This window comes from Mobula hypostoma, chromosome 3, assembly GCF_963921235.1.
Source record: "Mobula hypostoma chromosome 3, sMobHyp1.1, whole genome shotgun sequence".
In the NCBI taxonomy this organism is placed as follows: domain Eukaryota; kingdom Metazoa; phylum Chordata; class Chondrichthyes; order Myliobatiformes; family Myliobatidae; genus Mobula; species Mobula hypostoma.
Window position 1 is genome coordinate 225,998,171 of NC_086099.1, and position 16,976 is coordinate 226,015,146.

Genomic DNA, 16,976 nt, shown 5'->3' on the forward strand with positions numbered 1-16,976 from the left:
GCGAAACAACCCTGGAAAACGTGGACCACTTCCATATCTTGGAAGTCACCTCTCCTCCAATGTTGACCTTAATGACGAGATCCAACACCATCTTAAATGCGCTGGAACAGCTTTTGGACGTCTCCGAACAAGAGTCTTTCATGATCGTGACATCCGAACAGACACCAAAATGTTAGTGTACAAAGCAGTGGTGATCCCAATGCTCCTGTATGCATCAGAAACCTGGACAACATACCAACGACATCTGAAGGCACTTGAAAAGTTCCATCAACGCTGTCTTCAAAACACCTTAAATATCAGCTGGGATTATAGAAGAACCAACGTCAGCGTGCTAAATGAAGCAAAGACAACAAGCATTGAAGCCTACGTCATCAAGAACCAACTAGGATGGAGCGGTCATGTTGTTCGGATGAAAGACGAACGTCTGCCAAAACAAATCTTCTACTCCCAGCTTAAAGAAGACAAACAGAAAAGAGGCGGACAACAGAAGAGATTCAAAGACGTCTTAAAAGCCAACATGAAGAGATGTAACATCGAGATCAACAATTGGGAAACCAATGCCAAGGACAGGAAACTCAGGCAAGCCATCATCCGAGAAGGAACAGCAACTTTTGAAGCCAACAGATGTGCAGAATTAGAAGAAAAGAGAAGAAAATGGAAAGAGAGGCAGCAACAGCAAAGCCCGATCTGCCATCTGGAACTACCTGTCCTGAATGCAGAAGAACTTTCAAAGCCAAGATTGGACGCATAAGCCACTTAAGAGCCCATAAGTAGATCAACAGAACGAAGACCATCATCCTCGACCTCGAGGGATCGCCACGACGACGACAAACTCCCCCTTTCATCCCTCTGACTCTGTCACGTCTGAAACAATGGAACCCTGGAATATTGATCTGCCACTCCTGCCCCTTCTGCAGCCAAGTCTCACTAATGGCTACAACATCATAATTCCAGGTTCCGATCCATGCCCTGACCTCATCAGCCTTGCTGACAATATTTGCATTGAAACATACGCAGCTCAAGACGTTAGTTGGACCATTGTCAACTTTTCCATCATGGCTGATTTACTATCCCTTTCAACACCATTTTTCTGCCTTCTCCCCATAAGCTTTGACACCCTGACTAACAAACAACCTATTGACCTCTAATTTAAATATACACAATGAATTGGCTTCCACAGCCATCTGTGACAATGAATTTGACAGATTCACCATCTTCTGGCTAAAGAAATTCCCCCTTACCTCTGTTCAAAATGGACGTCCCTCTATTCTGAGGCTGTGTCCTCTGGTCCTAGACTCCCTCACTATAGGGATTAAAAGAGGAGGGCTGGCATTACTGGTCAGGGAAAACATCACAGCAGTTCTCAGTCAGGACAGACTGGAAAACTTGTCCAGTGAGGCGTTATGTGTGGAGCTGAGAAATAAGAAAGGCATGACCACATTTACGGGGCTGTATTACAGACCACCCAACGGACTGAGGGATTTAAAGGAACAAATTTGAAAAGAGATCACAGACTTTTGCAAGAAACATAAGGTTGTTATAGTCAGTGATTTTAACTATCCACATATTGACTGGGAATCCCATATTGTAAAAGGACTAGATGGGATAGAATTTGTCAAATGTGTTCAGAAATGTTTCCTTCGTCAGTACATAGAAGTCCCAAAGAGAGAGTATGGGATTTCTATACTTGATCTGCTGTTAGAGAATGAGACAGTGCAGGTGACAAAAGTTTGTGTAGGGGAACATTTTGCGTCTAGTGATTACAATGCTATTAGTTTCAAAATAAATGTGGAAAAAGATAGGTCTGGTCCACAGGTTGAGATTCTAAATTGCAGAAAGGCCAGTTTTGATGATTATCAGAAAGGATCTGGCAAGTGTGGATTGGGACAGGCTGATTTCTGGTAAAGTGTACATGGTAAGTGGGAGGCCTTCAAAAGTGAAATTTTGAGAGTCCTAAACTTGTATGTTCCTGTCAGAATGAAAGGTAAGGATACCAGGCTTAGGAAACTTTGGGTTTCAAGAGATACTGAGGCCCTGGTTAAGAGAAAAAGGAGGTGCATGGCAGGTATAGGTAAGTAGGAACAAATGAGGTGCTTATGAAGTATAAGATGCAGAGTTTGATAGACTCTTGATTGGTCAGGACATGAAGGGATACCGGGAGAAGGCAAAAGATTGGGGCTGAGTGGAAAATTAGATCAGCCATGATGAAATGGCAGAGCAGACTCGATGGGACAAATGGACTAATTCTGCTCCTATATCTTGTATAAGAAATACAAGAATAAACTGTAGTAGCAGTTCTATAAAACTCTGGTTAGGCCACACTTGGAGTACTGTGTCCAGTTCTGGTCGCCTCACTATAGGAAGGATGTGGAAGCATTGGAAAGGGTACAGAGGAGATTTCCCAGGATGCTGCCTGGTTTAGAGAGTATGCATTATGATCAGAGATTAAGGGAGCTAGGGCTTTACTCTTTGGAGAGAAGGAGGATGAGAGGAGACATGATAGAGGTGTACAAGATAATAAGAGGAATAGATAGCGTGGATAGCCGGCGCCTCTTCCCCAGGGCACCACTGCTCAATACAAGAGGACATGGCTTTAAGGTAAGGGGTGGGAAGTTCAAGGGGGATATTAGAGGAAGGTTTTTGACTCAGAGAGTGGTTGGTGCGTGGAATGCACTGCCTGAGTCAGTGGTGGAGGCAGATACACTAGTGAAATTTAAGAGACTACTGGACAGGTATATGGAGGAATTTAAGGTGGGGGTTATATGGGAGGCAGGGTTTGAGGGTTGGCACAACATTATGGGCCGAAGGGCCTGTGCTGTGCTGTACTATTCTATGTTCTATATACAATTTTGAAATTCTTTTTCTCCAGTAGGCACTAGAAACCTGCCTTTGTCCCTTCTCCTGTCAGTAGAAACTGTTCTGCTGGGATTAATAGCTAGGCCACGCATGAAGCTCAGGAGCTAGACTTGGTTGTCAGAGGCTACTTGAGACACACACCTTTGAGAGCACGTAGTTGTTAATGGGAACTCATCTCCACTACTCCTCCCACATCCCAGTTATGACAACCCTAAGGAACCAATATATTGTGTTGCGATTAATGGTGGAGTGAACACCATCACCATTAGGGAGCATGGTTGGATGGGCTGTAGCTTTGAGATAGCTCGCTCTAGCACCAGTAATTGATATAATCTGGACAGGATATTTACACACTTTCTTGATGGAATCCAAATTGACAATTTTTTAACCCTCTAAATTATTTAAGAGGGCATTTAAGAAACTCTTAGATAGGCATACCTTTGGAGGGCTATGTGGGAGGGAAGAGCTAGATTGAGTTTAGAGGAGGTTAAAGTGTTGGCACTACATAGTAGCCTCCAAGGCCTGTACTGTGCTGTAATGTTCTGTGTTAACAAACCTTCAACAGCCAAATTAAGTTTTCTGAGAAATTCCAAGGCAGTGCAAAGGATTAGATAAAATTGAGACGAACGAAAGTCAAACAACGTTCACTATGAACGCAGATTAAATACCATACAACAAAATCCAGAAATCTGCGGTTATCCTGAGCTGCACCAATGCTTTGACCAACACTGAAGCCCATACGAGAAGATCGATGCACTGCTTTATTAAACACAACCCAAAATGCCAGAGGTGGTGCAGTCAGCTGTAAATTCATTTTCAAATGCTGTGATAGGTGATAATTACTTATAGACTATCTTTCTGGCATTGATACTTTAATGAGTGGAATCTGAGGGCTGGTTTGATTTTACTTTTTGTGGAAAGGCCTGAAATTTACATCTGTTAATATAAACAGGCACTCAGAGCCCTAGCTCCTTACACATTAGATAATTATTTTATTTTCAAAAAGTACCATACATTATTCTTCCTTAAGAAACCCCCAAATCACTGATTCCCAGTTTCAAATTTGTAACGTGGCAACAATTAAATGCATACAAAGTGATTTCTGTTTCTTTAGGTAAATTATATAAATCTTCAGAAATATAAATATTAACCAAGTCTTCAAATCAATCATATTTTAAATCTTACAATGCCTATTGTGTTCTATGAGTCTGTGGTGGCCAGTGCTATCATGTTTGCTGTTGTGTGCTGGGGCAGCAGGCTGAGGGTAGCAGACACCAACAGAATCAACAAACTCATTTGTAAGGCCAGTGATGTTGTGGGGATGGAACTGGACTCTCTCACGGTGGTGTCTGAAAAGAGGATGCTGTCTAAGTTGCATGCCATCTTGGACAATGTCTCCCAACCACTACATAATGTACTGGGTGGGCACAGGAGTACATTCAGCCAGAGACTCATTCCTCCGAGATGCAGCACAGAGCGTCATAGGAAGTCATTCCTGCCTGTGGCCATCAAACTTTACAGCTCCTCCCTTGGAGGGTCAGACACCCTGAGCCAATAGGCTGGTCCTGGACTTATTTCATAATTTACTGGCATAATTTACATAATACTACTTAACTATTTATGGTTCTATTACTATTTATTATTTATGGAGCAACTGTAATGAAAACCAATTTCCCCCAGGATTAATAAGGTATGATTATGACTATGACTATGACTATGGTTTGTTATGGTCTAAAATCTAAACATTCAGTTTCTTTGGCCAACTTTATTCCTGGCGCAAGTTCCAAGAACTCTCTTGCTGTAGCTACCAAAACAACTTCATGCAAAGTCAAAAGGCAAGATGAGAAGTCGGGTTTATTGTTAAATTCAGAAGAACATGTATGCACAGGTGCAGTGAAAACCCTACAGCAGCATCACAGGCTCTGGCATTCATGAGATAAACACAAATAAACCATAAATTACACACAATTTTTTAAAACAGGAAGACACAATTAGAACAAAAAAAAATTAGTGGAAAGTGATCATAGTATTGGTAAACTGCAGTGGTTAGGGATTTGTAAATTCCACCCCAGGGGGAATGGGAAGTATGTGTTCTTTAAACAGTAGGAGCAGGACTTCAGGTACCTCCTGCCTGATGGTAGCTGCAAAAAGATGTCTGTGCTCAGGGAGTGAGGATCCTGAGGTTGTGGAAGCACTTTATGCTGAGAAAAAATTCAATACCAACAATATCAAAGAGGTAGCAGGAGGAGCTTGTTTACGAACTCAATGAACTGTCTTTTAAGACCTAGTCTGTTTAGAAGTTGCAATCCCTCATTAACTCGTTCAGGAGTGTTCAGAATTTGAACTTGCACCTGCTCCCCCTCAGTTCAAGAATGAAACAACAAGTACTGGAAAAAAAACTCGCGGTCATTAGTTCAGGGAAATCAAATTGCTTCTCCAATCTGTCAGTTACTCCTGTCCTTGCATTTTTTTTCCCCAATATCTGAAAAGACAATTCTGATAAGTCCAATTCAGCTACTGAAAAACATGTAGATACGAGGAAATGAATGGGGATGTCCCTGTCACATTTGACAAAAAAATCTGTTTCAAGGAGTACTGATGGACTACTAACTGGCGACCACATCTGAATGACTCTTTCAGAACTGATCGCAGATAATTGGCTAACTTAATGCTATTTCAGCAGCCTGTATTTGACTAAATCTTATGCACGTGGGCATAAGATACTCAGGACAGTTGGATCCAACCTAACTTTTTGCTGAGCAAATATGAACATTATCTTGCTACTCTGTACTTCCCCCATAATCCTGTGTCCTTTTCCACAGACCTATCCAAATTTCTCCTCAAAGTTATAATAATCTAATGACGTACTCATTCCATCCCTCCCAACAACAAAATAATGGAAGCTACAACCAGTCATTTCACCTATCACCTAATTAATAGCCTCTTTATTTTGAAATGTTAAAAATCTACGCTAAAATTTCTCTGCCCCCTTTTATGCATCCATTGTTAATCCTGCACATGAGAAAAACACTAAAAAGCAGAAGGGGGATTTAGGCAAGCTGTATGCACCCTTCCACTACAGGTCCAAATGGCTACACTTCTGATTGAGTCAGGAATCCCGAATTCTCAACTCTAAACTTATGTTCGTAATAACCAGACAAATTAGTGCCCTCACGCTCTGGAGAACTGTGCAACAATTTGAAAACTAATCAAACTTAATTCATTGAGTCTACTCATTCCAGAGAACCAACTTCTAAGTCTACATCATTACATAAATTTCCAAAAAAAAGACACAGGCTAACAGAAGTATCCTTTAAACGCATCCCCTTATCGCTTCCTTAACATCATACAGCAGGGACATCTTAAAGTAATTTACAATCCATTAATAATGTTTGGAGGCAGTCCTACTGTTAATTAGATTAAGAATGACATCAATCAGCATAAAGTTAATTATCTGTTCTTGACAATATGAGTTGGGATGGAACACTAGTGTATCTCTCTGCGTTTTACACTCTGAGAACTCTGAAATGCAACACATTGGAATGGCAGCCCCTCATAATGTGGTATTCTCTCAGGACTTCCCTTTGATAATACTGTGATCCTTGGGGGACCACAGTAAATGCAATCGTTGTATTGCTCAAATCCAAAGTGGCCCATGGTCTCCTGATTCGGAGATGGCAGTGATATCAACCGGGATAGCTGGCTGACAGGAGCTGCATCATGTCCACAGGTGCTGTGGACACTCCATGGTTTCTGTTTGCTGAGAGAAATCTTCATGAGATCTTCACTACTGATTTTCTTCTGGTAGTGTTTCTGTTGTTGTTTTAAGGTCATACAAATGAACATAATACAGCAGACCAGGTCAGTCAATCAAATATTCTGGTATGGGTGATGCAGACATCCTTGTAGCCTCTCACTCACTGACTGACATAATTTAACAGGTGCCAATATCTAGATTGGATATATTGCCTTTAAGTCTTATTCTTATTCCTCCTAGTAAAACGTTCAAAGCATGGTCTTGTCACTACCAACAATGTGTGTAATTCAGCTGGGATTCACAGCAGGGGCTTATCATTCACCTTTCATTTCAATGGACAAGACCACATTTGGCCTTCTTCATTCATCGTTAAAACCTTTGGTCCAGGTAGGATGGCCTGTTAGTGCAGACACATCGCTATCCCCAGTGGGTGAATGGTCCCATTGTTTTGCGGATAGTTTAGGAGATGGTAAGACTGAGGGAGCAATGCGGCAGCGCCTGCATCTAGACTCAGATTCAGCCAGCTTGTCTTGGTCTTGCCAGTGGAGCCAGACCTACTATTTGTCAAGCTTCTGGTTGATTTCTTCTTCAACACTTTCCCCACATCCCTCAGTTTCTTTAATATCCAGAAATCTCTTTCATCTGTTTTGAATGAACTCAATGACTGTGGCCCCACAATCCCTCAGAAAAGTAAAAAAAAAAAAATTCCCATCCTCTGGGTGAAGAAATTTCTATTGTCCTCAGTCCTATTCTGAGACCATAGCACTGCTTCTGGCATTCTCTATGTTCCAATGAGATCTCATCTCGTTCTTTTGAACTCAATAGAAGACTACTCAATCTCTCCCAATACGGCAAACCTGGCATCCTAGAAACAAGATAGGCTAATATAACTTTAAAAAATATATATATCAAGTAAAAACAATACCTTTTTGCAAAATCCACCAAATAAGGTACAGAATAAAGAAACCTAATCCCAAGTCTTAAGGTCTGAAAGTTCAAATTCTGGATTTTACAAAATTTGGACAACTGAATGCCATTTGCAGGAGTGTAAGTGTTATAACCATCACTGCTACTCCAAAGAGGAAGGCCTGTGTTTTCTCAACAAGATGCATCACTTCCATTCTCAATTTTTCTAACTTTTTCTCAATAAAATTTTAACTGGTGTACGTGCTGAGCCAATGCCAAGACTTTGTGGGGAAGGACCACAATTAAGAGCCCTACTGCTAGCGCATATGGAGAGACCAAGCTGGGCAGGAAAAGCTTCTCGAACAATCAAAGGGTGTGTATGACTATGTCAGTGGCAATGGGCTAAGTCTGTTTACAGGGTAGGGTCTCAGCCCGAAATGTCGATTGTACTCTTTTCCATAGATACTGCTTGGACTGCTGAATTCCTCCAGCATTTTGTGTGTTTTGCTATGTTTGTTTATGCACTTTTCTATTTAAAGTTTACACTACTGAGTATGCTTACCACGAATGTAAAGGATTTGATATTTTTCACTTCCGTTGTATATTTTTGTTAATTGTGAATAAAGTCTGTTCTTGAGATGAAGTGATCAGATGAAGCCACATCCCAGAGTGGAGTTATACTGCAGCTCGGTGCTGCCACTGCAGTGAGCCTGTGGAGATCAGTACAATTCAAGGGCATACACTGGTGGACACAGATAGACTTGGTCCTGTGTAACAGCCTCTCAAACACTTTGAGTGTATAGCTGAACGAGGAAATACGATGTAAAGAAAGGCATGTCCTGATCCTGCATCTCCTACAGCAGTGAATATCTGGAAGAAGGTGATGTTTGAACAGTGATTGGTCAAGACAGGAGACTAACACAGGCAAATGGGATTAGTGTAGTTGGGCTGCATGGACAGCCAGGACAAAGTGGACTGAAAGACACCATTTCTGTTACTCAATCAAATCCATCTGTGTGTCTGACTGTGTGTCCAACAGAGTGATCAGCAGCACTGGGGCTCCACAGGGGACTGTCTTGTCTCCCTTTCTCTTCACCATTTACACCTCGGACTTCAACTACTGCACAGAGTCTTGTCATCTTCAGAAGTTTTCGAATGACTCTGCCATAGTTGGATGCATCAGCAAGGGAGATGAGGCTGAGTACGATAGGAAACTTTGTCACATGGTGTGAGCAGAATTATCTGTAGCTTAATGTGAAGAAGACTAAGGAGCTGGTGGTAGACCTGAGGAGGGTTAAGGCACCAGTGACCCCAGTTTCCATCCAGGGGGTCAGTGTGAACATGGTGGAGGATTACAGATACCTGGGGATACGAATTGACAATAAACTGGACTGGTCAAAGAATACTGAGGCTGTCCACAAGAAGGGTCAGAGCCGTCTCTATTTCCTGAGGAGACTGAGGTCCTTTAACATCTGCCGGACGATGCTGAGGATGTTCTACGAGTCTGTGGTGGCCAGTGCTATCATGTTTGCTGTTGTGTGCTGGGGCAGCAGGCTGAGGGTAGCAGACACCAATAGAATCAACAAACTCATTCGTAAGGCCAGTGATGTTGTGGGGATGGAACTGGACTCCCTGATGGTGGTGTCTGAAAAGAGGATGCTGTCCAAGTTGCATGCCATCTTGGTCAATGTCTCCCATCCACTACATAATGTACTGGGCGGGCACAGGAGTACATTCAGCCAGAGACTCATTCCACCGAGATGCAACACAGAGCATCATAGGAAGTCATTCCTGCCTGTGGCCATCAAACTTTACAACTCCTCCCTTGGAGGGTCAGACACCCTGAGCTAATAGGCTGGTCCTGGACTTATTTCATAATTTACTGGCATAATTTGCATATTACTATTTAACTGTTTATGGTGTTATTACTATTTATTATTTATGGTGCAACTGTAATGAAAACCAATTTCCCCCGGGATCAATAAAGTATGACTACTACTACTACTACTACTATTACTTGACAAAATGAACGTTCTAAATATGAAACTGCAGGGTGAGAATTTCAATTTAATCCAGGCAAGAAGTGCAGTGTCCATTTTTATTGGAAAATTGAAAATATAGAAGAAAAAAATTGGGAGAAGAATGTTCTCACAGTTTTTCTGCATAAGAAGTATGGCACTCTCTTTCACAGATGGTGATTTGCTAGAGTACTCCTTACACCTGCAGTCACTGAAGAAAGATTTTCAGAATTGATTGAAGGATTTGAACAACCTGGAAATTCTGGACTGGGTAATTAATCCACATCTTTGCAAGGTGGAAGAACAGGATGAAAGCTTGCAAGAAGAAATGATCAAAATTCAGAATAATGAAGAAGCAAAATGCTTTTCAAAAATGTCAGCTTTTGTGGTATGTGACTACACTGTCATGTGAAGTTTCCTGGTCTTTGAGGAAGAGCCACGCTGCTCTTCACTGTATAATAAGTTTACCATCCTGGATACTGTTGGCGGGGACGAATGACCAGGTGTGAGCCACGGTGGCAGGGCCTCCGGCACTGAATCTGACCCGGTGGTGCAGAAGCGTGGGACGGAGAAGAGGAGAGCTGTTGTCATTGGAGACTCTATAGTCAGGGAGCAGACAGGAGATTTTGTGGATGTGAGAAGGACACCCGCATGGTTTGTTGCCTCCCAGGTGCCAGGGTCCAGGATGTCTCTGACCGGGTGCACAACATCCTGGTACGAGAAGGAAAGCAACCAGAAGTCGTAATACATGTTGGGACCAATGACATAGGCAGGAAGAGGGATGAGGTCCTGAAGTATGAGTTTCCAGAACTAGGCAGAAGGCTGAAGAACAGGACCTCAAGGGTGGCGTTCTCAGGATTGCTGCCAGTGTTAAGTGACAGTGATGGTAAGAATGGGGGGAGATGGCAGTTGAATGCGTGGCTGAGGAGTTGGTGCAGGGAGCAGGGTTTTAGATTTTTAGATCATTGGAATCTTTTCTGGGGAAGGTGGGACCTGTACAGATTGGATGGGTTGCACCTGAACTCAAGGGGGAGCAATATCCTTGCAGGTAGGTTTGCTAGCATGGTTCGGGAGGGTTTAAACTAATTTGCAAGGGGGATGGGACCCAGAGCGATAGAGCAGTGAAAGAAATGCATGGAGTAAAGCCAGATCTAACATATAGAGAGGTTTTGAGGAAAGAGAAGCAGAATAAATGGTGTAAAGACAGTAAGGTAGAAGGGCTGAAATGTGTGTACCTCAATGCAAGAAGCATCAGGAACAAAGGTGATGAACTGAGAGCTTGGATACATACATGGAATTATGATGCAGTGGCCATTACAGAGACTTGGCTGGCACCAGGGCAGGAATGGATTCTCAATATTCCCGGATTTCAGTGCTTTAAAAGGGATAGAGAGGGCAGAAAAAGGGGAGCAGGGGTGGCATTACTGGTCAGGGATACTATTACAGCTACAGAAAGGGTGGGTAATGTAGCTCTTTTGAGTCAGTATGGGTGGAAGTCAGGAACAGGAAGGGAGCAGTTACTCTACTGGGGGTATTCTATAGGCCCCCTGGTAGCAGCAGAGATACACAGGAGCAGATTGGGAGGCAGATTTTGGAAAGGTGCAAAAATAACAGTGTTGTTATCATGGGTGACTTTAACTTCCCTAATATTGATTGGCACCTGATTAGTTCCAAGGGTTTAGATGGGGCAGAGTTTGTTAAATGTGTCCAGGATGGATTCCTGTCACAGTATGTGGACAGGCCGACCAGGGGGAATGCCATACTAGATCTAGTACTAGGTAATGAACCGGGTCAGGTCACAGATCTCTCAGTGGGTGAGCATCTGGGGGACAGTGACCACCGCTCCCTGGCCTTTAGCATTATCATGGAAAAGGAAAGAATCAGAGAGGACAGGAAATTTTTAATTGGGGGAGGGCAAATTATGAGGCTATAAGGCTAGAACTTGCGGGTGTGAATTGGGATGATGTTTTTGCAGGGAAATGTGCTATGAACATGTGGTCGATGTTTAGAGATCTCTTGCAGGATGTTAGGGATAAAAGACAGGTGTATGGGGTTGAGTGGGATCCCGGATCAGCCAAGATGGAATGGTGGAGCTGGCTCAATGGGGTGAATGGCCTAATTCTGCTCCTATGTCTTTTGGATCAGTTTTTGTTTGTTTATCATCTTTAGCAATGATCTGGATGATAATGGGGTTAACTGGATCAACAAATTTGCAGATGCCAGCAAAATTGGAGGTGTAGTGGACAGTGAGGAAGACTATCAGAGCTTACAGTGGGATCTGGACCAGCTGGAAAGATGGGCTGAAAAGTAGCAGATGGAATTTAATGCAGACAGGTGTGACATCTGGGTAGGTCCTACACAGTGAACTGTAGGGTACTGGGGTGGGTGATAGAACAAGGGGGTCAATGGTTCATTGAAAGTTGTTCACAGGTAAGTCAGGTTGTAAAGAAAGCTTTTGGCACGTGGTCCTTCATAAATAAAGCACTGAGTACGGGAGTTGGGTCATTATATTGAAGTTGTACAAGACATTGGTGAGGCCAATTTTGGACTACTGTGTGCAGTTTTGGTCACCTACCTACAGGAAATGTGTAAATAAGGTTGAAGGTGTGCAGGGAAAAAGGATCTAGTGTTTTTCTGGCTTATATGACCAATCAAGTCTTCTCATGCTTCCAGCCAGGTACAGGTATTGATTGTGACTGTCCTCTCGATGACAATGATGAAGATAGTCATAATCATAGTCATACTTCATTGATCCTGGGGGAAACTGGTTTTCGTTACAGTTGCACCATAAATAATAAATAGTAATAAAACCATAAATAGTTAAATAGTAATATGTAAATTATGCCAGTAAATTATGAAATAAGTCCTGGACTAGCCTATTGGCTCAGGGTGAAGTTTGATGGCCACAGGCAGGAATGACTTCCTATGACGCTCTGAGTTGCATCTCGGTGGAATGAGTCTCTGGCTGAATGTACTCCTGTGCCCAACCAGTACATTATGTAGTGGATGGGAGACATTGTCCAAGATGGCATGCAACTTGGACAGCATCCTCTTTTCAGACACCACTGTCAGAAACTGGTAGTTTGTCATCAAAACGTCAGTTATAATCTGTACCCAGCTGGAATCCCAAAATGAGTTTATTTATCAGTACAGAGAAAACTTACAAGGATGTTGCTGGGACTGGAGGACCGGAGTCATAAGGAAAGATTGAATAGGTTAGGACTTCATTCCTTGGAACACAGAAGATTGAGCGGAGATTTGATAGAGCTGTACAAAATTATGTGGGTATAGATAAATCCAAGCAGGCTTTTTCCACTGAGGTTAGGTAGGACTACAACCAATTAAGGGTGTCAGGTGAAAAGTCTGAGGGGAACATGAAGGGGAACTTGTTCACTCAGAGAGCCCTGAGAGTGTGGGACCAACTACCAGAACCACTGGTGCATGAAAGCTCGATTTCAACATTTAAGAGAAGTTTGGACAGGTACCTGGATGGGAGGGATATTGTCCCAGTGCAGGTCGATTAGAGTAGGCAGTTAAAATATTTAGGCGCGAACCAGACAGACCGAAGATGGCCTGTTCCTGTGCTGTACTTTCTGTGACTCTTATGACTGGGGCAAGCAGCAGGCATCGCCACGCTTCCAGTGCCAACGCAGCATGCTCACAACTTATTAACCCGTGACCCTCTGGAAGGAGAGAAGAAACCCAGGCGGGAATCGAACCACAATCTTCCCATCGCTGTCGCTGTAAATCCCGGCGCTCACCGCTACGCTACTGTGCCGCCCTTGTTTGAGAAGTACTGTATCGAATTTGAATCACTGATTATTCCTCCCGTCTTTCTTTATTTTGTACCAAGAATCAATTATCTTTAAGATAATCTGCAAATGTATTGAGAAGGTTTGGAAGTGGTGTTGCGCAGGGAGGTCGGACTTAGCGCGCTCTCCGTGAGGGTGGCGGTGGCGGAGTGAACCATCTCATTAGGGACGCGTGTGTGGAATTGGAATATAATCGGGGAGGGAGAGAGGGGTTGCTGTGCACTGCGCAATGCCGAGACTTTGGATCCTCCGATACAAGGACTGGATTTCAATCGGTACTGGTGACTAGGGCACCACAACAAGTCTCGTTCGCCGGTGGCGGATCCGGCGCGGCATCGCCCACTTCCTCCATTTCTTGTGCGGCTTCAGTTATCCGTCAAGCCCCAGCAGCCCGACTCCAGCGCAGAACTAACGGTGGAGTTCGCAAACGGCCGCACACAACCTCAGTTCCCGTCCAATGTCAGTTTTAAGCTCAAGCGTAAAGCCTTACCTCAGATCAAATATAACCTTTTCATTTAAGTTAGAAAGCTATTCAAGTTTATTTCAATCAGCTATGAAGGAATGTCGGAGCAGAGTCGATGGGCTGAATGGCCTAATTCCACTCCAATGTCATATGGTCTTAATACATCATATCAATTATTTAAATAATACATGATACCTATTTATCTATATAATATCTGAAATAAGTATACGAAATACAACATATATACGCATATATATTATTTCATATATTTTATCTAATTCCGCTAAAGAATAAGAACATATTTTCATATAATTGAGGAAATAATATTATCATATTTATATTAATACATAATATAAATAATATTTCTCAAGAAGAATTATTGTTTTCATATTTAAGTCAAAACGTTGATTATAAAATCTAGACCCAAGAAATTCAGCAGGTGCTGGAAATCCAGAGCAACACTCACACAAAAGGCTGGAGGAACTCAGCAGGTCGGGCAGCATCTTTGGAAATGAATAAACAGTCCGCGTTTCGGGCCGAGACCCTTCAACAGGACTGGAAGGGAAAGGGGCAGAGGTCTGAATAAGAAGGTGGGGGGGGCCGGAATCATAACTGTAGTGTTATTTCAGGGTTTATTGTTAGGGTTAAGCCCCTCAGTACAAATTCTGAGATTAATAAAAAGATTACTTATCTCACATCCGATTTTTCAAACGCTGATGGGGTGAGGCCATCACATCTATTTCCTGACACCTAATATTAACACAGAGATTTGATTCTCTGATATCGAAATACTCCGGTACGCCAGTGGAGATGCCAAATATACAACGATCAGTGAAAAAATAAACCAAAGGTAATTTACTTTTTTTCATCAAAAAACACACGAGCGCCTGTATTTTTTTTAAAAAATCCAGATCACAAGTGAAATGGCGCAGGAGTGAGCGAATAACGTTGCGGTAGGAAGATATTTTGAAAATAACATTTAGGTCTAGGCTGTAAAAATCTGGTCCACGGGTTGTTATTAAGATATATAGGACCACTAGATTATGTGGATAAGTATATGTTTCTACTACACTGTTTACTGCCATAGTTGGATATGGGTTGTGCTCTCCCGCTGATGCAGAGATGGAGAATGCGCCGGAATTGCGCACGGGTTTCAGGAAACACAGCGAATGAGGGGGCTGCAGATCTTCTGGAGAAGGGTGAGGGTAAGCGACATATTAATCAGGCTAGGCACGGACAGAAACAGGTAAAAGGCGAGGTAAAAATAACCCGACCGTCTGGGTAAATGAAGGGCAGTAAAAATAAAGAGAATTCTTGGAGAGATGAAGGGAAAGAGAAAGATCGGGCCAAGAGAAAAACTGGATGAAGAAAGAGAGCGAGAGTGAAACAGAGGGACAGAGACAATGAGTGAGAGAGAGAGAGAGAGAGAGACAGACAGACAGACAGACAGACAGAAATACAAAGAGAAAGAGAGAGAGAGAAAGAGACAGACAGACAGAAATACAGACAGAGAACGAGAGACATAGTGACGCAGAGAGAGAGGGCGATACAGATAGAGACTCGGAGAAAGCGAGAGAGACAAAGGAGAGGGAGAAAAACAGACAGACAGACAGAGAGAGAGGGAGAGAAACAGAGAGAGAGACGCAGAGAGGAGAGAAGGAGTAAAAGACAAGCAGAGTCGCAGAGGGAAAGAGAGCGAGAGAGGAGAGAAAGGGAGAGAAGAAATAGTGAAGGAATAAAGAGGGCGAGGTAAATGAAAAGGGATAAATGAAAATAAAGCGATAGATAAAGGGAATTAGAAACTCTAAAGGGATAGGAAGATGGAGACGTAAACAGAGATTCAAAACGAATTGCGCAGGAGGAAAAGGGGGAGCGAGGAAGAGAGAAACGGCCAAGGGCGGTTGGCGGGGACAATATAGAGAGCCGTGATCATTAAAGGCTAATAAGGGCGGGGATGCTCAGCAGCTAACGGGCATTTGATGAAGGAGAGAGGAGAGAGGTGAGACTATGGATAAAGGGAATACAGGGGCGACAGGGAAAAGCAATAATGGATGGATAAGGATTAAAGATAAACTTTATTCATTTACATTACGATTTTGCTATGATGCGACAGGGCGCGACATGCAACAAAAACATTCAGCAATTATAAAGACTTAGCATAAAATAAAAATTAGACGAATAAAGTGTGCGTAAATAATGAGGAAAGGAGAGGTGGAATAGATAAAGCGGGAGAGAGGGAATGTGAAACGGGGTAACAGACTGAAGCTGAACGCCATAGGGAGTGAGGGCGAAAGGTGAGTCAAAGAGGGACCATCGGATGGAGCGAAAGACGTACCCAGACCCTCCAGCTCGTTCAGCTTTCGTTCCAAACCCTTCAGGCTTTCCTGGATGCCTTTAAGGAGCGGCCGGGGTCTCGACTCGAGAACCAGCTTGAGGAAGGCTAAAAGTGCTCGCTTGCCCACTCTCATGCTGATCTCTCCATAGGCCGCGTAGAACTGAACCTCGTTGGATCCGGGTTCCTCCGGTCCGTACAGGAATTCGTCGCAGAAGAACTCGACCCCGGAGCCGTCGCCGAAAGAGAAGGGTCGTTCGTCCAAGAGGGCTTGGACGTAGGTAAGAGTCACTTGGTCATCCAAGCGCCTGAAGAAGGCGCTGATGGGGAAAGGGAGTTCAGACCAGTACTCCCCCAGATCCGGCTTCCCGTTATCTCCCCAGCTGAAATGGGTAGCCATCTGGTTAAAGCCCATGTTAAAATGGCCAGGTCCAGCTTGAGCGCCTCCAGTAACGAACCGCACTACCTTCACCAGAGTTACACTTGAAAGACAGCCCTCCCATCCGCAATGCAGTTAGGAGTCCGGCACACGCCTTTGGGTGTGTCAGAGGCGCGTCAGGTGATCTCCAAACGTTATTTATGTCCAAAAGTCATATTATAAACAACGTATAAAGGTTAACTCATCTTGAGATAAGCGACAGAATGCATATCTCCTTTGCATTGATTTGACATTCCAAAGACAATTAAATGCCTTGTGTTATTTTTTCCTGGACTGAATTATCTCATTAACTGCAGATGGAGATACAGGAGGTGACGTTGGTCGCTTCATTTAATCGGTCCCCCATTTCACTGACCTGGGTACTTCGCGGACCGGGATGCAGTTCTAGCTGGG

At 43.3% G+C, this 16,976-nt stretch overlaps 1 protein-coding gene across 1 annotated transcript in view; it reads right to left on the minus strand.

Annotated features, from left to right (window-relative positions):
- Positions 1-16,693, minus strand: part of LOC134344584 (uncharacterized) — a 36,642-nt gene extending 19,949 nt beyond the window's left edge. Inside the window, exon 1 of the mRNA XM_063044655.1 lies at positions 16,148-16,693. Within this exon, the coding sequence (XP_062900725.1) occupies positions 16,148-16,559 (412 nt within the window). The 5' untranslated portion in view covers positions 16,560-16,693. The remainder of the gene's footprint in view (positions 1-16,147) is intronic.
- Between the last annotated feature and the right edge of the window lie 283 nt (positions 16,694-16,976).